The 22,748-nt window shown below is 58.5% G+C and overlaps 2 protein-coding genes across 3 annotated transcripts; one reads left to right on the forward strand and one right to left on the reverse strand.

Moving 5' to 3' along the window:
* Positions 1-1,707: 1,707 nt before the first annotated feature.
* On the reverse strand, positions 1,708-12,960 carry KIFC1 (kinesin family member C1). The gene is made up of 16 exons (XM_020815007.3): positions 12,724-12,960; positions 9,334-9,477; positions 8,980-9,094; positions 8,803-8,877; positions 8,361-8,577; positions 8,047-8,245; positions 7,678-7,824; positions 7,446-7,574; positions 6,547-6,663; positions 6,268-6,441; positions 5,869-6,036; positions 5,387-5,525; positions 4,946-5,085; positions 4,391-4,464; positions 2,968-3,043; positions 1,708-2,455 (listed from the first exon to the last, which is right to left on the reverse strand). Exons 2-16 carry the CDS (start codon positions 9,442-9,444, stop codon positions 2,411-2,413), a joined length of 1,926 nt encoding a protein of 641 aa, XP_020670666.3. The 5' UTR covers positions 9,445-9,477; positions 12,724-12,960; the 3' UTR covers positions 1,708-2,410.
* Positions 12,961-13,376: 416 nt separating this feature from the next.
* PHF1 (PHD finger protein 1) lies at positions 13,377-22,686 on the forward strand. 2 transcript variants are annotated; one of them, XM_072987445.2, is made up of 15 exons: positions 13,377-13,521; positions 14,760-15,041; positions 15,154-15,235; positions 15,592-15,687; positions 15,834-15,919; positions 16,369-16,517; positions 16,862-16,957; positions 17,091-17,159; positions 17,968-18,091; positions 18,715-18,782; positions 19,834-19,962; positions 20,292-20,463; positions 20,596-20,699; positions 20,857-20,916; positions 21,718-22,686. In XM_072987445.2, the coding sequence occupies exons 2-15, from the start codon at positions 14,775-14,777 to the stop codon at positions 22,043-22,045; spliced, it is 1,830 nt and encodes a 609-aa protein (XP_072843546.2). In that variant the 5' UTR covers positions 13,377-13,521; positions 14,760-14,774; the 3' UTR covers positions 22,046-22,686. The 2 variants fall into 2 exon arrangements, with proteins under 2 accessions (XP_072843546.2, XP_078243217.1); XM_078387091.1 differs by lacking the exon at positions 13,377-13,521 and adding an exon at positions 14,250-14,351.
* The last annotated feature ends 62 nt before the right edge of the window (positions 22,687-22,748 follow it).

Raw genomic sequence — 22,748 nt, forward strand, 5'->3', positions numbered from 1 at the left:
CTCTTCTTGAAGGATGAGCTGCAACAGAACGTGCTGACCAATATGTTCATTGCATGAATATATTGATTTTTCCCTTTGATCAACCGCTCGGTGGTAGAAGCTCTGGGCATCCTTAACTGTTTTCGTTGCCTTTTTCCTCCCCCTTTGTTGCTGGCACGATTCCACGCCATGCAGTAGCGCCGAGAATACACCGCACCGTTTTGCACGGCGTGCAAGCTCCAAAGCCGGTTTTTGGTTTTATGTCCCACGTTCTACGGCGAAAGAACGCTCCTGCAGCCCATCTCCAGGGTGATTTTTTCAAAGGCCAAGGCTGTGCCACCACCATCATCTCCTCGTGCCCTCCACCCGCCGGGTTCATGCACTTTCCAAGAACTCTACCTTTGCCCACGACACACTCCATGGATTCATTTTGGCTCTCGAACGGGAACCTTGCTTTCCATAAACCCCGTTTCATCCCCCCCCCCGGGCAAAGCCGTTTATTTATTTCTTCACTGGTGTTACTGAGTTTCTCAACTTCAGCTCCCGGCGGAGGAAGAAAAGCGTACTTTGAACCCGGAAGTGTCGAGCACATGCACCTCTCTCCACTTTTTCGAGTCTGTGTCCTCCCTTTCCAGCCCACGTGCTCGCTCGCTCTGCGCATGCTCATAGCCGGTTCGCCGACCGACCGCCCCTCCCAAAAGCCCTTCCCCGCCTCCATCCGCTCCTCTTCCTTGTCGCCATTGGTGGAGCCCGACACGTGCAGGCGACACGTGCAGGGCAAGGAAACAAAAACTCGAGGGGGGAGGGAAAGAAGAGGCGGAAAGCCGCTTCTCCCGCCAAAACAAAGCTACAGGATCCCCAAGCAGTCGGCCAGCCTGTTTAAGGCAGATATTCAACAGGTGGTTTTGCAGATGGTTCTCTTGTTGAAGGACAACCTGCCAGGGTCCCACAGCCACCTCCTTGGCGAGGGCACAACGTTCCTTGGTTTCTAAGCTCCCAAACAGGCAGAAACCCAAACGGTAGAGCCTGATGCCAGTGTGGGAAAACATTGTAGGATCTCGCTAATCAAGCACCCAATCACAGACAAGAGATCCGTTTCAGTCCCTTTATTCAGCTGAGTAAAGCAACCAGGCCCCCAGTCCTCTGGCACACAGGGAAGGAGTGTCACACCCACCTTTCTTCTCCAGGTGATCACATGCCTTCTTTTGTGATTGGAATGTCTCTTACCTACATCCTTCTTTGTAGTAAATACAGTGGTGCCCCGCATAGCGACTATCCAGAAACATTGCTAAACGGAACGGAAAACCGTTAAACTCCGTTTAATGCCTTCCTATGGGGCCAAAACTCAGTTATGTGAAGATTTCCCCATATGGCCGCCATTTTTGCCGCCTCGGTAAGCAAGGGCAAGGCACGATAATGCTGCGGGTGACCATTTTCTTATTCTGGCGGCCATTTTGGAACCGCAGATCAGCTGTTCCCAAAACATCGCAATGCGAAGATCGGTAAGCGAAACGCTTACCGATCATCGCAATGCAATGTTTTGACCCATTCAATAGCTAAATGGGTCATGGGATCAGGAGCAAAATGGCAGTGATTACGATAACTGTTATACCTAGATCTATGCTATGAGGGGATCCTTTTAGCATCTTTTTTTCCTTGCACAGTAACACACATCTGAGAGAACAAGGAACAGGCCACGCAGTTCCCCAAGATGACACAATTACACAATTGCAGGAGTGGGTGGTATCTTTTATTGGACCACTAAAAAATAAAAACAAGCTTTTGTGGCTGAAATCCACTTCCTCAGCATGCCCTCCCCAAAAATTGTAGAGGCAAGTCCGAAAAGATGATGATACATACGGCTCTGAGCGACAATGATCCGGATCTTCTTGCTTCTCCTGGGCGTCTAGCATCTCGGCAGCAAGAGTGAGATTTTTGCACTCCAGCTCTTGGGAGATGCAATGTGGTCGTCCCCGCCCCACCCCTGGCTGGGCTCACAGGAGCCCCTCTGAAGGGGCAAATGGGGCTCTGCTCTCTGCCGATGGCAGAGGCCCAGAGCAGAGGGCACCTCCTCCCACCCCATGTCCACTACTAAGCCAGCCATGTTGGCTCCGTGGACCTTGCAACGCAGAGAGGAAGGCGGCCGGAAAAAGAGAGAACGAATGAGTCGGAGAAGGGGTGCCGAGCAAAAGAGAAAGAGACAACTTCTTTCCTTGGAACAAGGAGCAAAAAACCCTTGGTTTGGGTTTTTTTTTTTTCATTTGAAAAATTTAATATATACGATTATAAAAAAAACCTGAATATAAAAGAATCCTCAAGAAAAACACTGCATGGACACATACACAAAAAATGCCTTGGGCCCGAATCCTCCACGGGGTCTCCTACTGCTCTGTCCCAGTGGATGATCGGATGGATGGATGATCGTCCACACTCATTTCCGGTTGGTTGTGGCCGTACCAATGACGCACTCATTCACCTAGAAGGCAAAAGCAGCTGGGGAGCAGGGCAGCCAGCCAAAGAGACACACAGAGCTCCCCTTTCTCTCCTGCCAACTAGTTAGTCCTCAAAGGGGGGGGGGAATCGTTTTAAGTAAGGTAAAAGTTCCCCTTGACATTTAGTCCAGTCGTGTCCAACTCTAGGGCGTGGTACTCATCCCTGTTTCCAAGCCGCAGAGCCAGCATTTGTCCAAAGACAGTTTCCGTGGTCACGTGGCCAGCGCGACTAGACACAGAACGCCGTTACCTTCCCACCGAGGTGGTACCTATTATTCTACTCGCATTTTTACATGCTTTTGAACCGCTAGGTTGGCAGGAGCTGGGACAAGCGACAGGAGCTCACTCCATCATGTGGATCCGATCTTACAACTGCTGGTCTTCTGACCTTGCAGCACAAAGGCTTCTGCGATTTAACCCACAGCGCCACCATGTCCTTTTAAGCAGCCACACTGAAAACCCCAAACCATCTTGCCCGCACCCTGAGCCCACTTACTTTTCTAGCAAAGCGGAGGGAGTTGAGGGACTCCCCAAAGTTCTCCTCCAAAGGGGAGATGTTAACAAACATCAGCCTGGAGGAGGAAGAGAAAAAAGAAAGAAAGAAAGAAGGGTGGGTGGTTAGAACATACTGTACAAAGGCACCTTCCCACTGTGTTTTCCCCAACGAGGCTACCCTGGGTTTGAGACCGGCAGGAGAGGCCCTTCAGAGGCAGGTTTGGTGTGGATCCAAAACGGGGCCTTTCAGGGGCTGCTCCTAGCCTGTGGAACTCTCTGCCAAGGGAGGCTTAGGTCAGCCCCTCCCTGCTCTGGCATCCTTCGGTTTGTCATGGAAAGGAGTGAGGCCGATCTTTCAGCAATAAGAGACAACGATCGGTCATGAGCTGTAAGGCCTTCTCTCCTAGTGGACTATTTCGAAAGGGGTGCAAAGGAACTGATTGTGGAACCTTTTGGGATCAAGTAATTGATTTTACGGTGAGCTGTCTGTGGATTGGAAGCGACTTCTTCAGGAACCCCACGATCACACAAAAAGGTGGGTAGTAATCTGTAGAAAACTTGCACTAAAATAAAATTTCAGTGTCGTGGGTGTTTGAGGAAAAACCAGGAAACTCTGTTATTTTTGAAAGGTAACAGAACTCCTATTAATCTGAAACGTGCTCCATGTATTGTTCTTTAATTGTACTTGTTCTTTTTACTTAAGACTGCAAACTTGAGGAGGCAGCTAGGTTTGGGGGTGTGCCACGCTTTCCTCCTCCTTGTGCCCAGCTGGCTTTGTAACAGTGGCGGGGGTTTTATTATTTTCTCACATCTTTACCCTGATATGTGTATAGCCTTTTATGTGTAGCCTTTTATAATTAAAATTGTAAACCGCCCGGAGAGTGCTTGTAGCGCTATGGGGCGGTATATAAATCCAATAAATAAATAAATAAATATCGAAGCTGTGCAGGAAAGACTGTGTGAATCTTCCACAGCTAGCCTCGCCTAAACGGTTTACCAGCTGGCTTTAAATGCATAGTTCTTGTCCGTGATGGGGGGGGGGAGAGGAAAGGGGCAACCCCTATATTCTATATAAATCCAAAATGATTCCCCCCAAATGGACCCAGTGCACCCAGCCAGATGCAAGGGGGGCACCCGTTGTCATTCTTGTGCCATACAGTCAGCTCTGGCTTATGTGTGTCATTCCTTTCCTGTCTCCCTGAAGGGATTTAATCCACTGGCTTTCCTTCCACCTGGGCCCATTCGTTACCTCCAAGTTTCAAAAAGCCCCCAGGGCAGAAGAGCAGCTTGGGAGTCCCAGGTTTTGGGAGAAAGATGGGAAAGAACTGCAACCGAGCAGAGAGAAACGGTCTCTTTGACAGCCCCCCCATCTCGACTAGGCCTCTCGCTCCCCCCGCCTGCCCAGCGGCCCGAGGTGGACTCACATCTTGGAGCTGCCACCCAGCGAGTTCTGGAGGAGGTAGGTCAGCTTGCTGTTCCGGTAGGGAATGTGGGCCTCCTACGGGGGAAAAGTAAAAAAGGGCCATGAGAGGGTCTGGAATTGGGAGGGAGGGTCTGGAATTGGGAGGGGGGGGGGTCTTGGACACAGACCTTCCTCAGTCCTCCTCCAGTACAGGCCAGCGGCAACAGAAGGGCAAAACCAGACCTAACGCGTGGTCTTCATTTTGCATGCTGGCAAGTCACTTGTAAACCATCGCTTATAAAGAAACGAGACAACAGGAGGAAAGGGGGCCCAGCGGGATGGTTTTCCTTGCCAGAGGTAAGGAAGGGACCCGCCAGGAGTCTGCGCCGTGCTCAAGAGGACAAGCCCCCTCACACACACATCCCACCCAGACAGTACAAAAAAAACACGGAGCAGTGACACATGAAAGGGAATCTGCAGGAGTGCCTGTTCCCCACCTCTCCCCACTGCCGCACAGGCATGGCGAGTGCCCCCCAGATTGGTCCCCTTCCCCATTCCCCATGGGGGCTGCGGTCACCTTGTTGCTGAGCGCTGTGATGACGAGGCCCAGGTTGGAAAGGCTGGTGTTGATGGCCTGGGTCTCCTTCAGCCGCTCTCCTTTGGAGAGGGACTTGTCCAGACGCTCGCTGCCGGCCAGATCCACCAGGCTTAACACCGCTGGGGCAGGAAAAGAGGGGGGAGGGAGTGGGTAAGGAGAATATAGCCCCTTCCCCCCCCCCAGCTACACAGCCCTCCCAATGCACAGAAGGGGCCTCTCCTATCCCAGCAGAGGGAAAGCCATGTGCCCCACACAGGAGGCCCCCCAAGAGACCAAGCGGTGCACGGATAAGGCTTCCGGGGTGGCTGCAAGAAGGGCCGAGGGCAGGAGGGGTCAGGTCCTCATCGGAGGCTCCAATCGACCCCTGCCAACCCTTTGGCCGTCCCCATGGCCCATCCCCACCAGCTGTGGCTCACTCACAGGAGGTGCTGAGCTCCTGCCTGGCATTCTGGCCCTCGATGCGGAGCTGGAAGAGGCTGTGGCTGCGGGAGGAGCGTTCGTTGATGCTGGTCTTGGCCACCGAGCGGTTGGCCTTTGCCCTCTGGAGCAGCTTCAGCACCTGCCCAGACAGAAATTGGGGGGGGGGGGGGAGGTTGGTAGACAGTTCGGGGGGGGGGGGGGGAGATCAGGTCAACCTGGGACAGAGGTGTTCAGAAGCTGTCTGAGCCAAGAGGAGATGCTCCTCTAGGCCAGGTTAGCCTCCTGCTGAGGCCCACCTTTGGCCTCTATCTTGGAAGGGATTTTACCAAGGCAGCAGTCCTTTCCTGCTGGAGCTGAACCTGGCCAAAGGGATCCCTTGGGGATTCAGCCTTAAGCTGGCAGGTCTCAGGCTAGACAGACCCCCTGCCCCATCTTCCTCTGCCCCATGTCTCTCTCGACCCCCCTCTACCCTGCCAGCGTACCTCCTGCTCCGAGGAGACGGGGATGTAGCTCAGGTTGGGCACGTGCAGCTCCTCCGTGTACTGGCTCATCCGCCGGATCTCCAGTTCAGATGCTGGATCCGGCCGTGACACCAGCAGGTCCCGGAGCGACTCGTTGTAGATCTCCAGGAAGTTGGCGACAAACTGATACTGAGAAGGGAAGGGAGACCCCTCAGGCCAGAAGAAGGAAAGCCCCCCCCCTCAAAAGGCCATGGGGTGGGGGAGCCCAAAAAAGGTCCCTGTCCAGGTCCCGAGGCGCTTCTGAGAGGACCTCTGAGGGCCGGCGTCTCTTTGGATGCCACTCAACCAAGCGACGTGTCCCTGTTTTCTTCTCCCCCCCCCCCCGGCGGTGGAAAGATCCCCCCGGCTACAAAGGCTCACCTTCCAGCCCTTGGCCTCCATCTCGTGGGCGGCTCTGAAAACCTGCCGCACAGCCCGGGGGATCATGCCGGCCGTCTCGGGGGTCAGGTCATCGGGGCCTTCCATGGTGTAGGTCTTGCCGCTCCCGGTCTGCCCGTAGGCGAAAATGCAGACGTGGTAGCCGTCCAGGGCAGACTGCCGGGGCGGGAGAAGCAGCGGTCAGGCCCACACGGAAAAGGGGCCCGGAGGCCCCCTCGCCACCCGTGACCCTCTAGGGAAGAGGCCTCCCCCGGCTCCCACCTGGACCAACAGTGAGATCTCCTCAAAGACGTCTTCCTGAGAGCTGGACGGCGGGAAGACCCGGTCAAAGTTGAACTCGTAGCTGATCTCCTCTTTGCGTTCACGGCCGGTGTGAGACTGCGGGGAGAAGGGGCAGCCGTGAGAGGCCGTGCTGCCTTGGTTGCCCTCAGCAGCCCCCGCTGTAGATCTAAAGGACCTCCCCCCCCCCCCCCCGCCTGCCGCGGAAGCCCTCTTCTCATAGGATCAGGCGGCTTCTTCAAATCACACACAAGAACCTCCCAACATGCAAAAGGCTCCCACATTTTACTGGGTGCAAGCTTCTACAGCCCGCCTCTGGCTTGGATTCTCTTTGCCCGTACATCAATGTAGCTACATGGACACACCCTCCCCCCAAAAAGGGTCTCTTTGCAGATTCCCAGTTAATGACGGAGCCTTAGATACAGACGAGGCTTTCACGGCCTGAAAAGGACCAAGAGCTAACTGGGCTTCTTGGAGACCCTCAGACTCTGCGGGTTTTGTGGCAACAGACGGAGACTCTCCCGTCGGAAGAGTTTGTGCAGATTCTCTGTTGGGGAGACCCAGCCTGGGCGGCTCTTGGACACTCTGGAAAGAACGCCAGATGGTGAGGAAGCCAGAGAAGGAAAGCGGGTTCTTCCTCCATGATGCCCGTGGTCCTTCTCTGTGGCCGTTTCACTCTGTTGGGTCTCCCACCCTGCTTCGACCCAGAGAAACTGCTCACTTGAGGGCGGTTTCCAGCAGAGCATCTGAGGGGCTTCCCACCCTTCCTTGCCCCACCAGTGTTCCCATTCCACACACACACGGAAATAAAGGCAGGCTCCCTTGCAGCAAAGCATGCTAGGACGTGACCCCCACCCACCCACCCACACTCCAGGGCCCACCTCCTCCTCCCGGGAGAGCACCAGGCTCTTGTTGTCGTCAGCCGGAAAGCTCAGGTGATTCATCTCCTTCTGGGCCTCCTTCTCCCCGCGGAGCAGGGGGCGCACGCGGCAGAAGACCCGGATGTTGCCCTGGGAGACAAGAGAAGGGGGCCCATCAGTGGCTCAGCCGCACCGCTTCGGCCCCACCTTCCCTCCGGACCCCTCAGGCTCCCCCCCCCACTGGGCACCTCACCTTCAGCTCCTGCACCATGTTGTGGAGCTGCCGGCGCTCCATCTCGGAGTCGTGCAGCTTCTGTTCCAGCTCCGACACCCGGGCCTGCAGGGCCTGGTTCTCCTGCCCGCGCTGGGCCAGGTCCTTCTCCGCCTGGTGCAGTGCGGCCTGCAGTGGGGGACAGGGACAGGGAGTGAGAGAGGCCAACCGCACTCACCCAGGCCAGCCAGCCGGCCGGATCCAGATCTTACTCGACAAGGGAGCATCCATGGAAGAAAAATGGGCAAAAATAACCACCACAGCCACCAAACACGCTGCACATGGGAACCCTGGCTGGGGGGCGGGAGGAGCAGGCCTCACGCTAGCCAGCGAGACCAAGCACAGGCTCACTTGTGTGGCTTCCAGTTGGGTGGCCAGGCCGGCCTGGGCTTCCTTCATCTCCCGGTTGGCCCTCTTGAGCTCCTCGAGGGTCCCGGCCTGGCTGCGGACCCTCTCCTCCAGCTGCTGCTCCTTCTCCCGCAGTTCAGACACTCTCTGCAGGCTGTCCCGGGCCTGCGTTTGCCAGGCCTGCAGATCCACCGCCAGGGTGCTGCAAAAGAGGTGAGGAAAGGGTCAGATCCTGACCCCAGGGAGGAGCACAGCGACCAGAACCCTAAGCAGGCTTCCCCACTCCCTGTCTGCCCCCCCTCTCTTTTTTTTTTCACCTGGCCTGGGTGCTCAGCTCCTCCTTCTGGGTGGTCACCTGGCTCAGCTCCCCATTCAGCTCCTGCAGGTGGGCCTCCAGGTCCTCGTTCCTGGCCTCTAGGCCCTTGACCTTCTCCTTGTAAGCAGCCACCTTGACCTGAAGGTCACTCACTTGTCCCTTCAGGTCCCAGGGGGCTCGCTTCTTTCCTGCTGCGCCGCCGCCGCCACCCGCAGCTCCTAGAAGAGCAGGAAAGGACACAGGCAAGCATGGGCACGGGGAGGGATGGGCTGGGCAAGAGGGGGGAGAGGTTGGCCCCTGGACCACTGGCCTTTTCCCCACTCAGGCTGCTACCTGGTTCAGGAGGTGGAAAAAGGGGAGCTGAAACAGGACAGATGAGCGAGGGAGAGATCTCGCACACATGCCCCTCTGCCCACCCAGAGCCCAGGCCTCTGGCTCCTTACCTGCCGATGTTGCCACTGCCTTACCGGCAGTGGTGGCTGCTCCTTCTCCTGCCCGGGAAGACAATGGAAGGCGTCCTGCAAAGGAACTGGGTTAGCAAAGCCTGGAAGGTTCTTCTGTAAAGGGAGGCGGGTGCAAGGGGTGCAGGACTTCACCCTCAATCTCACCGACCCACTCACCAGACACCCTGCGGACGTTTCGGGCAGCGGAGGCTGCAGGAGGAGCCCTTGCCTGGGAGGTGGCCGTGGACAGGGCACCTCTCTTGGCGGGGGCAGGCGGGCCCCGGGCCCGTTTCTGGAAAACAAGAGAGCGAGGGGGCAGGACGTGAGCCCTCTCTCCGAAAGCGGGCTGGACCCCATGATCCTCCATGTTCCCAGAGCTCTGTGACTCCTCGAAGAACTCAGCCCTGCTTGAGGGGCAAAATGCCTGGGGAGACTCACAAACTGGCCAACTCCATGAACCAAGCAAAGGACAGGCTGACCACCCCACCCCCACCCCTGACACACACACACACACTCTCTCCACAATCTCACCCGAAGCGGCTGAGGGGGCTCATTCTCATTGGTAGCCGGCCGTTTGGGCCGCCGGTTAGAGACAGGGAGCCGGGAGCTGGCTTTCGCTGGGGGCGTGGGGCGCCCTCCCATCGCTGCACGAACGCTCTGCTCTCCGAGTGGCCCCTGGAGGCAAGGAGGAAAGAGAGAAAGAGAAGGGTCATCGCTCAGATCTTCGGCTGGGTGGGGCGGGCGCTGGTGATTCTAGATCAGCAGGAGTGTTTCTGGCTGGCTCGTGCCCCGGGGCAGGAGAAGAATCTGTGCACAGCCCCAACCTAACCTCAGCAAGAGAAGCCAAATAAATAAATAAATAAATAAATAAATAAATAAATAAACAAACAAACAAACAAACATAAAATCCCTTTCCACCACACACGTCCTATCATCCACAGAGCTCTGGTCTTTCGAAGTGAGGAAAACGCTAATCTTAAGTGAGGATTTGCAAAGACGTGCCTGTGGAATTGGGACTGAAATGGCCGGCAGAGTTGCCAAGTGGTGCTCCTGTACGTCCCTGTGCTCATTTGCCCACAAGAAACATGAGTGGTCTCCTTATGAGATGATCATAGGATACCGCAGGACATCCTCTTCTCCTGTTCCTGTTGTTTCCCTCCATCAAACCCGACCCATGGTCTCAGGACTGCCTTAATTCTCTCTTAGATTCCCCTCCCCCCCTTTTAAAGGTTGCCATGGCTCTTCTGGTGCCCTTTGCATCCCCTACAGGCCTGGCGCCTGTGAGGCATGCCTCCTGCCTAGACCCTCATTGGAAGGTCCCTCCCAGGTCCTTCTCTCACGCAGACTGTGTAAAAACACGGACGTCACCTCCAGGACTGACGCCGGCTGCTGCAAACGATGGCACAGCCTGGCTACAGATGGATTCCCTGCTCCTAGCAGACAAAGGATCTCTCCACTGCCCATATGCTGGACCCGGCTGATGAACCTCAGCCTCCTGATGATCCTGTCGAAAGGTGGTGGCACCTTAAAGGCTAACATCTATATTTTTTAATGAGTGCTTTCGTAGACAAGTCTACTTCAGCAGACGTGCACAAATCCTGGCTGGCACTGCACAAGAACCCCAAACCGCCAACTCCTACCTACTACCTAAGCCTGGAAACCCCATTGAATCAAGCATCAATACTGTGACTGTTGGGGTATCAGGATACAGTACTTGGACTCCGTCCTCAAACCAGATGCCCCCAACGCACTTAGCTATGTAAGAGAGACCAGACTTAGAAAACTTCAGTCTCCACACAATCTTTCGGACATCATCCTGCTACCTACAACGGATGTAGAAGCACTTTTCACCAACATCCCACACATGGAAAAGAATCCCTAGAAAAATCCCATCATGATGTGAGTAATATTTGCCTAAACACCAGCCTCACCCTGGGGCAATCTACAGAACAGGCACATTTTCTAGACATTATTACAACATAAAGCTACAAGACGGACACCTCATCACCACGCGCTATACCAGAAACCCACTGATTGATACACCTACTTCCATGCTGAACACACAACAAAAACCACTGCTTATAGCCAAGCCCTCAGATACAAATGCCTCTGCTCAGACCCACAAGATAGAGACTCCAGACTCAAAGATTTGCAAAAGACTACGATGCCCACCTGATTTGGTTAATGAACAAAATCAATAAAGCAAGACAGACACCCAGAAGCAACCTACTAGACCTTGGGCCTCCAGATGTTCTTGGACTTCAACTCTCAGAAATCCTGGCCAGCAGAAGTGGTGGTGAAAGCTTCTGGGAGTTGCAGTCCAAGAACATCTGGAGGCCCAAGGTTGGGGACCATTGTACTACAGGATAGATCCAGAAGGGGAAAATCATCGAATACCACAAGTTGTCACTTTCAGCCCACAACTGAGACCACGCATCACAAGTGATCTCCAACCCACCCTTCAACCAGAAGACTTCACTTGCCCAAGCCCTTGGTGGCAGACCCACACTGACTTATAGCCAACCCTCCAATCTCAAACAACCACTAACACTCCATGGATTATTTATGCCGGGTTTTGTTTTGTTTTTCTGCCATCAACACCCATCTGCGCCCTCCTTAGGACAAACGAATCGATGGACTTAAATCTGACATCAGGAAGCCGTTTCACATCATTTTAACAATGCACCCCCCTTGCACGTGGGCCAATCCTGTCTGGCTTCAAAAGCCAAATGAGAGTCCCCAGAAGCAGTAATAGGGCAAGGAAGGAAGGCTGCCAGGGGACCCCCTCCCCCCAGGAACGACAACCTTGGGCTAGGCAGATTGGGGGGCTCCTTCCTGTCTATTCCTCCCAAAAGGTAAAGGGGGGGGCAAGCCGAGTAGAGGGTTCGGGACGGAGCCCTTGGGCAGCAGGCCAAGGCGGGATCAGCTCCTGGGCCTGCTTCATCACTTGCCAGCCCCCCGCTCTCTGGGCATGGAGGGTGGGGTGGCATCAGCCACCCCCCACCTCCTTCTTCTGGCCTGGCCAACTTGGTCTGCACTTTCTTCCCTACTCCCCAGTCACCACCTTCATGAGGGCCCAGCCTCTCTTGGGCCTCTGGCCAGAGAGAAAGGGGGGGGCTTCTTCTTGCTTCACCCTCCAAAGGGGCTCCAGGCCTCCCTGCCTGCCTGCTGGGACCTCTTGCCGCCCGAGGCCAGCCTGGACCGAGAGACACCCACCCGTTTCAAACTGACGGCTCCGCTTCATGAGACCCATTCGGCGTCCTTCACCATTTGAACGGGGGGGGGGGCACATTTGGCCGCTCCAGGTGCTCCGGACCAGGGCTCCCAGAACCCCCTCACTGGGCTGCCAGTGATACAGGATGGTGGGACTCGTGGTCTAAAACGTCTGGAGTCGCCGCCCCCCCCCAAAAAAGGCTCCCAAGTTTCTCCCACGTTTAACTCGGGGCGAAAGCAGCTTCTCCCAAGCCCGTTCGCCGTTCCACGTACCATTTCCCCCCCAGCTGTAACATGCGTGCGCGTGCTTCGTGCAACGATACAGACGTGCGCTTTTACACGTGTATGCAGAAAGAAAAGGCGAGAGAAGCGGATCCTGGAGCAAACGCAGCCCTTGCAAGGGGGGGAGGGAAAGGAAGTGGCAGGGAAGGAGCGTGATGGCGATGGCGCGTTTCCCCCCCCCCCCGGACTCCACTCTCTCTGGAGGGACTACAGTTCCCTTCATCCCTCACAGGACGTACGGAAGGCCTTTTTATGAAGGAAGAGGCTCCAATCCTGCACCGCAGGAGCGTCTCAGGGATCGGCGGGACTACAGCGGGCATCGTTCCCTCCACCCCCGTCTTACCTCAGAGGTTCGCTCCTCGGTTGGTGCTGATGGGAGCTGTAGTACTGGGGAGGGGAAAGGGGGGGGGGCAAGGCCTCACTTACCACCCGCCCGACTGTCTTCCGAGTTCTGGCTCCGACTCTGCCCGCTACAACCTTAACGCCCGGGCGATTCAAACGCAACCTCCCATCGGTCCCCGCGGCGCCCAGAAACCTCGGCCAATAGGAAGCCCCCGCTGCCGCGCGGGCCCCGCCTCCTCCTTCGTGGAGCAGCTTCTGTCGCCAATCCAGCGCCGCGCAACGGCCTCCACCATCACGGCCGTTTCCAGGGTCCTGATTGGTCGATCAACTAGGGAGGGAACCGTTGGGGAGGGAGCCACGCCCCTCCCCGGCCGGACGCTAGCGTGCGCGCTCCCCTGAGGAAACGCCTGGCCTGCGCGAGTCAACGCAGGCGTGCGCGCGCAGCTCTGTAGCGGCTCCTCCTCCTCCTCCTCCTCCTCCTTCCCCCCGCCCCGTCCGCCCGGGCACAACGGCCGGCGCCGCAGGCAGGAGGAACCAGGCAGGCGCTGGCAGGAGGGGAGGGCGGGGCCGCGGGAACGGGGGGCGGGGCCGAGGTGGGGAGGGGAGGGGCCACGACGGCGCCCCCGTTCCCCCTCCCTCAAGAAAATAATAAAAGGGGCGGGGCCTCCCCCGGGAGGAGGGGGACGTTCTGAGCGGAGAGCGCCCCCCCGCCCCTCGGCTCCTTGGCGCAGGCGGCAGTTCCACGGGTGGAGCTCCGCGGGGGAGGGGCCTCGCCGCTTCACCTGTTGAACCCCGACTTCCTCCTCCTCCTCCTGCCGTGGGGAGGAGAGTACGGGGGGGGGGGTCTTCAATGGGGTGTGAGGGAGGGATGGAGGGCTGCAGGTGAGGAGGAGACCGATGCTGCTGCGGGGGGGGGGCGCCCGCGCTGCAACCATGCCTTGGTCTGTGTGCCGTCCTTGGAGGGGCTTCTTCGTGGAGGGGGGGGGTCCCTCCGAGAGGTGGGGGGGTCCTTCGTGGGAGGGGGAGGAATGGCTCAGTGGTGGGAAGAGTGGGTGGGGTAGGCCAGGTCACGTGCCGACCCTCGCGGGGGGGGGCTGTTGTTGGAGGGGGGGAATTTGGGGAGGGGGCGTCGGAAGAGAGAAGGCAGCCGCCGAGCTGAAGGTCGGCTAAGGGCAGCGGGGCGTGGATGTGGGGCGGAGGGTCCAGATTTGGGGGTGGGGGGTCGCTGCGTGGATTCAGTGGGGGGGGGAAGGTCCCGCAGGAGGGAGGGGGCCGCCTTGGGGAAAAGGAGAGCCACGACGGGGAGGGAGGGGTGGAAGGACCCCCGGAGGTGTCCCCCTCCCCTTGCCCGAGGGCCCCCGCCGCCGCCGCAAGCCCCCCGAAAAGAGGAGCCAGGCCGGGCGGTGGGAGGAGCAGGAGGAAGAGCAGCTGGGCCAGGCCAGGCGGGGTTGGGGTGGGGGGGCTCTGAGGGGGGGTGCCTGCCTTCCTGCCTTGCCGCCGTCCCTCCGCATCCCCCCTCGGTGCCCCCCACTCTGGCTGCTGCGTCATTCGGGCTCACGGAGGATGCAGGAGCCGCAGAGGGTCCCCCCCCCCCGGCTCGCCCCGCCGCCACCGCCTGGCCTTTGAGGACACCCCCTCCTCTCTCTCTCTCCCACCCACCCCCGATCCCACGACCCCCGCCCCTCCAGCCAGCCAGGTACCGCCGGGAGCCGGTAAGGGGGGGTTGGAGGTGGGGGGGCTCACCCTCCTTCTTGGGCGCCCCAACCGGCCCTTCTTCACGGGTAGGGGGGGAAAGCCGTCCTTCTGCACCCCCACCCACCCCGTTTCTACAGGCTGGACCCCCAGCGCCCCCCTCCCCTCCTGCTCTTACCCCCCCACAGGGATGTGCAGAAAAAAAGGCCAGGGAGAGAGAGTGGAGTGGCAGAGTTGCCCCACAAGTCAGGAGGGGGGGGGGCTGCAGGACTCCTGGGTCCCTCGGGAGAAGGGGAGAGAGACTAAAATGTGTGTGTGGGGGGGGAAGGTGCATCCTCAAACAGGCAGGAGGGAGGGGTTTGGTCCTTCCGTCCTTCCCCCCCCACCCCAGGCCCACCTCCTGCTGAGTCTCTCTTCCTCCCCCCCAGGAAGGACGCGATGTGATGGCGAGTGAGCCCCCCGCCCCCACCCCCACAGCCCCCCGGGTGACACGGACCAGCGCCCGCCTGACCTCCGGCCCCTGGAAGCGCCCGGCCGCCACTTGCGGCGGAGGGGCTGCTCCTGCCACCGCTGCCGCCGGGACCTCCCCTTGCTCTCCGCCCCCGGGATCCGGCCCCAGCGCCATTCCAGGCTGGCCCCGATTCTGGGAGGGCCAGGATGTCCTGGCGCGCTGGACGGACGGCCTCCTCTACTTGGGCACCATCAAGAAGGTCAGTGCGCTTCCTCCCCAGACACCCAACCCCTCTTGTTTCTAGCCTTCCTTCCTCCCCCCCCCCCCGGCAGTCCTGGTCTTGCTCTCTCACCCTCCCTCCCTCTGCACAGGTGGACCCCCTCCGGCAGGTGTGCCTGGTCCAGTTTGAGGATGATTCCCAGTTCCTGGTCCTGTGGAAGGACATTAACCCAGGTCAGTGGTCTGGTGAGCTCCCCCCCCCCCAGCAGGGAGACACACACACACACTCTCTCTCTCTCTTTGTGCCTCACTTTCCCCCTCCGGACGTCCTAGATTGTTCTGGGGCCGAGCCCCCCCCCCCCCATCCAGGTGGCCTCAGCTTGTTCAGGTCTTTCAAAGGGAGGCCTGCGGGTGGGGGGGGTGAGGTATCCTTGGTCCCACATCATGTGGGGAATCCTTAAAGTAGGGTGGAAGGAAGGGTGGCCCAGGGAAGGTGGTGGAGGAGGAGGCCAGCTGGCCGGTCCTGGGAATAACACAGACATGGGGACGGTTCCCCCTCCCCGGTCCCATCCCTCTTGTCTCCTCCACAGCGGCTGTCCCAGGAGAGGAGTCGTCCTGCTGCGTCTGCCACTCGGAGGCGGTGAGTCCGGACAACCGCCTGGTCCGGTGCGAGAAGTGCAGCCATGGTGAGTTGGGGGGCGGGGCGGTCTGGGCAGGAAGGGGGCACAGATTTCCCCCCCCCGAAGAGCTTCCTTTCCCCTTGATCTCCAAGCTGATTTTGCTCTCTCTCTCTCTCTCCTTCTGTGCCCCCCCCCGGCACCTTCCAATTTAGCTTACCACCAGGCGTGCCACCTCCCCAGGGTGGTCACCGACACCGCGTGGATGTGCCGCCAGTGCGTCTTTGCTGTGGCCACCAAGGTGAGGCAGAACCCCCGTGCGCGGGGGCAGCTGCCCTTGTCCGTTCCTCCGTCTGTCCCCCCCCCCCCGGTTACGCACACCACTCTTGGGTGAAGCACCAATCGCTGTTTGGGCTCTGTGGGGGCATCCGGGGGGGGTGAGCCCCGCTCGACTTCTTTGCTAGCCAGCTGCACCATTGGACCTGGGGGGGGGGGAGAGGAGGTCCCAAGGGTGGCCTCCTGGGCAAAAAGCACCCTTTCTCCTGATCCCATCACAAACCCTTTTCCCTGCAAGTCCCTGCAGGGTGATTAACGTGCTAGACTAGAATGGGGGACTCAAAGCGCTAGTCCTCAGTGAGCAGCACCTTTTGAACTGGAGGCCCAGCAAAACTTCCCCCCCCCTTTCCACTGAAATGATCCTCTCTCTCTTTCTTTCTTTCTCTCTCTCTCTCTCTTTCTCTCTGTGCACAGCGAGGGGGTGCCCTCAAGAAAGGCCCCTATGCCAAAGCCATGCTAGGGATGAAGCTGGTGCTGCCCTACCAGCTGAAAGGGCTCGAATGGGACGCTGAGCATCTGACCAACCGGCAGCAATGCTACTGCTACTGCGGGGGCCCCGGAGAGTGAGTCGGTTGTGCCCCGGTTGTGTTGGGGGGGGGGACGACGATGGGATGGGGAAGGGGGGGGCTGAATCAGAAGAACTGTCTACCACGAAGCAGGGAGGGGAGCATGTCCAGGCGGCTAGTGAGGAAGAGGAAGGAAGGGGGACTCGGAGGCTGTGGCTCGGGGCTCCCTGCCTGTCCCCTCCCAGCCGCACCAGGTTCTAGGTCCAACTGGATTCTTCAGCCAGACCAGTTTGGAGGTCAGCCGGTGGGAGTTGAAGTGGGGCAAGGTAAACCCTCTCTTCCAACACCACCACGCACACCCCCTTTGTTTTTTCCTTCCTGTCTCCCTTCTTCTGGTCCAGGTGGAATCTGAAGATGCTGCAGTGCCGGCTGTGTGCCCAGTGGTTCCATGAAGCTTGCACGCAGTGCCTGAGCAAGCCCCTGCTCTATGGGGACAGGTGAGGCGGGCCCCTGGCTGGGCCAGGCTGGGAGGAGGAACAGCCGGCCGCGAGCGGGATGGGAGTAGGGTGGTGGTGGGGGGAAAGGTCTCCGCACTTGGCCAACACCTCTTCCTCTCTGGGTCTCTGGCAGGTTCTACGTCTTTGAGTGCTGCGTCTGCCGGGGAGGCCCCGAGAGCGTCCGGCGTCTCCCCCTGAGATGGTGAGTCCGGGGGGGAGGGGGGGCCTGAGCAAGGGGTGCTGCCCCCCAAAAACCCCCTTAAAGCATCTCCCTTTTGCCTGGTGCTCCCATTGACATCTGTCACAAGGAGAGAGCTGCCCTCACTTAAGTCCCACACCTGTTTGCAGAGGTTCCTGGAAGAGTAATGTAAAAAATATTGCTACCATCTTTAATCAATCAAATGAAGGTAGTGGGCGGAACTCCTTTCCAATGAATTAGAAAAGGCGTTCCAGTTTTCCAGGAAGTGCATTTTAGATGGTGTTATTCCTGTTGGCAATGCAAGTGTAACATCCAGAAGGCAGGAGGGTGTTGTCTGATTGATTTTTGATATCCCTTCCAAGTCTAAACAAGGTTTAAGCTTGCATTTCTGTAGGGAAAGTCAACATGAAAAACCCACCCACCTGCTTATTTTATTTGTTCAAAATGTTTTTACCCCGCCTTGCAGCAAAGAAAAACAATGTTTAAAGTTGAAAACGAGGATATAATGGTGGCTAACATCACTAAAAGTATTGTCTTTTTAAGGAAATAAAAAAAATCGCCTTGGGCCTTTTTAAAAGAGAAAGGCAGGGCAAAACTGTTTTCAGGAAATAAAAAGAACCGAAGCAAAAAAATAAAAAAAAATTCACATGGTAGGGTCAGTGGCTGGTACAGAAGAGGAAATCGTGAGGGAAAGGAACTGACTCCCACCCACCCCCAAACAGCATGGGGGGAAGGGCCTATGATGGTGGGTGCTTAGCCCCAAAGCAAGGGGGCTGAGCTCCCCACATGCTGACCGTTCCTTTCCCGGCAGGGTGGATGTGGCCCACCTCATCCTCTACCACCTGAGCATTTGTTGCAAGAAGAAATACTTTGACTTTGAGCGGGAGATCCTGCCTTTTGCCAGTGAGAACTGGGACAGTCTGCTCCTCGGAGAGGTGAGCCCGTGGGCCTGTTGGGGGGGTGGGGTGGGGTGAGATTGTGGCCGGCCAGAAGGGGAGCAAACAGCTCTGACCTTCCTTGTGCGCTCCCAGCTGGGTCGTGATGTGTGAACCACAGATGGTGTGGACCATCCTGTACACACGCACCCTTGTGAACTTCGTAAAGGAAGCCGAGGCTGTTCCTGCATCCCCTTCCCCAGACCCACCCACCCCTCCCTATACACACAATCCTGCAGAAACAGGATTGCACCCCCCCCCCCCCACGGCACATACGTTGCCAGACAAATCGGGTGAGAAAGTCGCCTGGAAGAGAGGGGCTTGGTTTGTTTAAGCACAGCCTCGCTGTGTGTGTCGGGGCGAGCGGGGGGGGAGGAATCAAAGGGTCCTCTGCTGTTTGTCCATCCCTGGGGACTCACTCCAAAATGCTGTTTTTTGGGGGGGGGGGGGTTTGCCTGGGAACTATGTGCTGAGGATGAGGGGGGAGAGAAGGGTTCCATAGAGAAGAGAGTAGTCTGGGGAGGGGCACGAAGAAAAAAAAAACAGCCTCGCAGGGGAGGGGGGGTCTTCAGGATCTCCCCCTAACTGAGCCTGACCGACCATCTTCCTTCCTTTCTCTGCAGCTCTCTGACACACCGAAAGGGGAACGTTACAGCCAGCTGCTCAACGCCCTGACCGGCCACAAGGACAGGTATAAAGCTCATCAGCGCCCCCTCCAGGCGCTCCTGTGCGTGCCATGCCTCGAGCACACACCCCCCCCCCCGTGGCTCCCCCTGCTCTCCAGCTCAGCCCCCCCTTAGGAAAGGCTCTGAGAGGAAGGGCAAAAGGGGTAACCCTTCAAGATTTGAGTGGTTCCCCCAAAAGCCTGCCTTTTAAGACAGGAGAGTCCGGGTTGGTGGGGGGGGAACCTCCTGGCCCGCCGTGTGTTTCCCCTCCTCCAAGGTGAAGCAGCTGCTTTTGGGAGGATTCGGATTATAAAGTCCCCTCCAGATGTGGTGAAGTGGATAGAAGAGCAGGTTGGGGCATCCCTGTTCGGAAACACACACACACACACACACACACACCGTTGTTTCGCCGTGGAAACCCTTCGGGTGGGAGGGAGAGAGGAGATCATATTCCACGTGATCAAGCAAACAAGGAAAGATAGGAAACTATGTGAAGAACAATCTTGCCAAGGGGTGGAACCTTTTTTTAAAAAAACAGTGCTTAAAGGCGGAGAGATTAGGGGTGCTTTTGCTGTGGGTTTTGTGCGTTGACTAGGTCATACACACACCCCAGCACAACATCGTTTGGCCTCTGAGGCACTTTTTGGACAAATAACCCCACAGGATCCCGTCCGTGGGGCACGTCTTTGCGCCCCCTTCTTCCCCCTGGTTCGCCGGAGAGCCAGCCGAAGTCGCCCTGGGAGGGTGCACGCTTCGACGTTATTTGGAAAGCTCCGGAGGAAGAGTTTTGGACGTGGGGGGTGGTTGTGGAGAAGCCGTCTTATGGGGGAAAGTGGGGACCAGGCCAGGCTCCCCCTCCCGCTCTGCGGTGGGAAGAGGGACAGCTGGCCACTTCCTGCCCTTCCTTTTGACGAAGGAAGCTTCCCCCTCCCCACCCACCCCCCAAAAACCAGGTCCTGTCCCACCAGGAACACACCAGCAACATCCTCCCAAACTCTGCTTCCAGTCTTCCTGTCTTGACCCAGATTTTTTTTCCCTTTAACCTCTCTCCCCCCCCCACCCCACGGTGCCCCACAGGTTCATCTCGGGCAAGGAAATCAAGAAGCGCAAAGGTTTGTTTGGCCTCCACCTGCGCCTCCCGCCCCCCGCCCCCCAGATCGTGGACGGCTCCGAAGACCGCAGAGAGCCCCTCATCTCCCAAAGCCGGTGAGAAGCAGCACTTCCTCCATAAACACCCCACAGGGGACTTGGGGGGGAGGCTTTCACCTCCCTTTCATTTGGGGGAGAGAGAAGAAAGGCAGAGTGTGGGGACGGAGGGAGAGAGGGAGGGCTGCTATGCGCCAGGGCCACCCAGGGGCTGTGGTCTGGTGGCCCCAGCGATGGGGTGGGGGGATGTCGTGCCCGGCTTGCTCTTGCAAACCTCCCCCCCCCTTTTCCCCAGATGGCCAGGGGGAGAGGGTCCAGCCCTCCTCCGGCGGTTCCCCACCTGCCCAGCGCACCCTCCGTGCTGGGCAGATAAGGAGGGTCTCTTACAGCTTCCTTTCAGGGCAGGGCAGGCGTGGGAAGCGGCCGGCCGAGCGGAGGAAGGCTCGGCGCAAGCAGCAGTGGCACCACCACCGGCGCCAGCGGCAGCCGCCGGCCCCGAGCCCCACCCTGGAGCAGCGCAGCGCCCGAGAGAGGGAGAGGCTGGAGAAGGCCCTCACTCAGGTCAGCCACGCACGCCCGGGCAAGGCCTGGCCATGGGCACCCCCCCACACGTTCCCTGCCCCCCATGCGCCAACCTCTGGGAGGGGGAGGCCACCCACCCAGCCGACAGCCAACCTCCCCTCTTGGTTGCAGGAGGTGGTGCAGAACCCGGTCAGCGCTAGCCAGAGCTACGGCGGCTACAGCGGCACTTCCAGCGTTTACAACTTCCGCCGCACCGACGCCCGTTGCCAGGACAGGTGAGGGGGGGTCGGGAGCCCCGCCAGGCCAGCGGAGGCCATGTTCCCAGCGGGATTCTCTGCTCCCCTAGAAGATTGGAGGGTGGGGTGGACAAGGTGGCCCTCCCCTCCCATTTTCTCCAGGTCTTGACTCTGTGGTTCTCCCCCAACGCAACAGCGCCCCGATCCGGATGTTCGCCTCCTTCCATCCTTCAGCCAACACTGCAGGGACCTTGAGGTGAGCGGATGATGGATGATGGGCGGGTTAGCAGGAGGAGTTGGAGAACTGGGGAGAGGGAGGGGACCCAGGGAATGAACACCCACCCACCCGCGCGCCGTCCCTCACCTGGTGCCTCCCTGTTTGACACAGAGGGATGCTTTCAAGTCTGACCAGCAGCCACTTCGTGGCCAGTGGTCAGCTTGGCATAACCTAGGAAGTCTCTTATAACTTAAGAGAACAAGGGTGTAGAGTTGGGGGGGGTGGAAACCTGGGTGCTTCATCCCAAGCAAGCTTGCCCCCCATCCTCTTTGGGGGGGCAGCAGACGCCTCCCTGCACCCCATAGCTGGTGCCTGTCCCAAGCTGGTCAGGAGGAACTGTGGCTCCAAAGATTGCATCTCGCGATCAGACCCGAGAGAGCGGACGGGATCTGCGGGCCGGTAACCTCCGAAGGGCCCACAGTTGCCGACCCCTGCTTTAAAGAAAAGGGCAAACCAAAAATTGGGGGGGTGTGTGTGGAAGCTCAGGTCAACCCCACATGATAGCACCTTGGCCCACCCATGGCTGTCTTGCTGAACTGCTTCTCCCTCCAGCCTCCTGGCCTGAGCCGTGGGGCCCTCTCGAGACCCCCAAAACCTATCCTTTTGGGGGCTTCTAACTCCGTTGAGATGAAGGAGGCGATCAGAGTTAAGAGGGTCACGTTGCCCTCGGCGGCACTGGCTGGGAGGGGGCTGCTTCTGGAGTAGGTGGGGGGCAAAGAGGCCCATCTCTTGAGAAGCCAGGCCAATGTCTCTCCCCCCCCCCCCCCGCTTTGTTTGCAGCACAAGCAGCAGTGGAGGAACCTCCCTCGAGTCCGGCGATGCAGCCACCGCCACCGCCGAACACGAGCCCCCCGAGAGGCGGGACCTGTTCCCGCCTTGCCCGGCCCCCGCCCCCACCCGACGGCCCTCCACAGCCCAGCTGACCACGGCCATGGCCGCCACCGCCCTTCCCACTCCATCAGCCCTCTGCGCCCCCTCCAGCAGCAGCTACTTTGGCGCCATGGGGCGGCTGGCGCGGGGAGAGGCCGTGCGGATCCTGGCTCGCCGCGTCACCACCGACGGCACCGTCCAGTACTTGGTGGAATGGGACGGAGGGGGCATTTTCTAGCCCACTGGGGCTGCACGTGGCCATGCACTGTCGTTCCCCCCCCCCTCAAAAAAAGTGGACTCGCGGACTTGCTTTGCACAGCGACAGGAAGGGGTTTGGAGGAAGGACAGAAGAGGTGCCTTCTCTGAAGGGGCAGCCCCACCCAGGGGACTGAGATGGACGTTCCTCCATGGGGCAGAGCTTAGGGGTCGCGGCTGCTCTGTCCCCCCCCCCTCCCCATGTGATGGATGTGGACTTTTGTAGTTTCTCGGAAGGGGGGGGGAAGAGAAAGACACCAGCATCTCTCCGCTCATGGCTGTTGCTGCTTCTCTCCCGTTTTTGATGTCCGGCGTGTCCTCCTTCTTGCACAAAAGTTTTACTTCTGCTTATTTTTTTACTGTCTGTAGGTAAAAGGTTTTATTTAAGGAGGCCGGTGAGAAAGGATTCAATGGGGGAGGGGGGAAAGCATTGCTCCTTCTACCCTCCCCAGGGTAAAGAAAAGTGGAAGGGAGGGGGGTTGTCTGCCCTTCCTCTTACTCTGATGCCCCCTGCGCCACTGCTTCTGTGCCCCACGGCTGCTGCTGCTCTTAAAGTGAACTATGTACAAAGCCCCCCCACCCCACACATTCTGAGTAATAAAACCGCTTCCAGTAGAGACAGACTCTCCTGCTTCTGGCTGCTTCCTGGATCAGCGCGCCCCCCTCCAGCCTGCCCACCATAGGAG

This window comes from Pogona vitticeps, chromosome 2, assembly GCF_051106095.1.
Source record: "Pogona vitticeps strain Pit_001003342236 chromosome 2, PviZW2.1, whole genome shotgun sequence".
Classification (NCBI taxonomy): Eukaryota; Metazoa; Chordata; class Lepidosauria; order Squamata; family Agamidae; genus Pogona; species Pogona vitticeps.

Bases quoted from the DNA above. Each gene is read 5' to 3' on its own strand.
- KIFC1 (XM_020815007.3), bottom strand. From the start codon at position 9,444: ATGGGAGGGCGCCCCACGCCCCCAGCGAAAGCCAGCTCCCGGCTCCCT. The intron at 8,878-8,979 runs GTGAGTGGGTCG...GTTCCTTTGCAG, and splicing joins AAACGTCCGCAGGGTGTCTG to GACGCCTTCCATTGTCTTCC. The intron at 3,044-4,390 runs GTGAGTCCACCT...TTCCTCCTCCAG, and splicing joins CTGGGTGGCAGCTCCAAGAT to GCTGATGTTTGTTAACATCT.
- PHF1 (XM_072987445.2), top strand. From the start codon at position 14,775: ATGGCGAGTGAGCCCCCCGCCCCCACCCCCACAGCCCCCCGGGTGACA. The intron at 15,236-15,591 runs GTCAGTGGTCTG...TCTCCTCCACAG, and splicing joins GTGGAAGGACATTAACCCAG to CGGCTGTCCCAGGAGAGGAG. The intron at 15,688-15,833 runs GTGAGTTGGGGG...CTTCCAATTTAG, and splicing joins GTGCGAGAAGTGCAGCCATG to CTTACCACCAGGCGTGCCAC.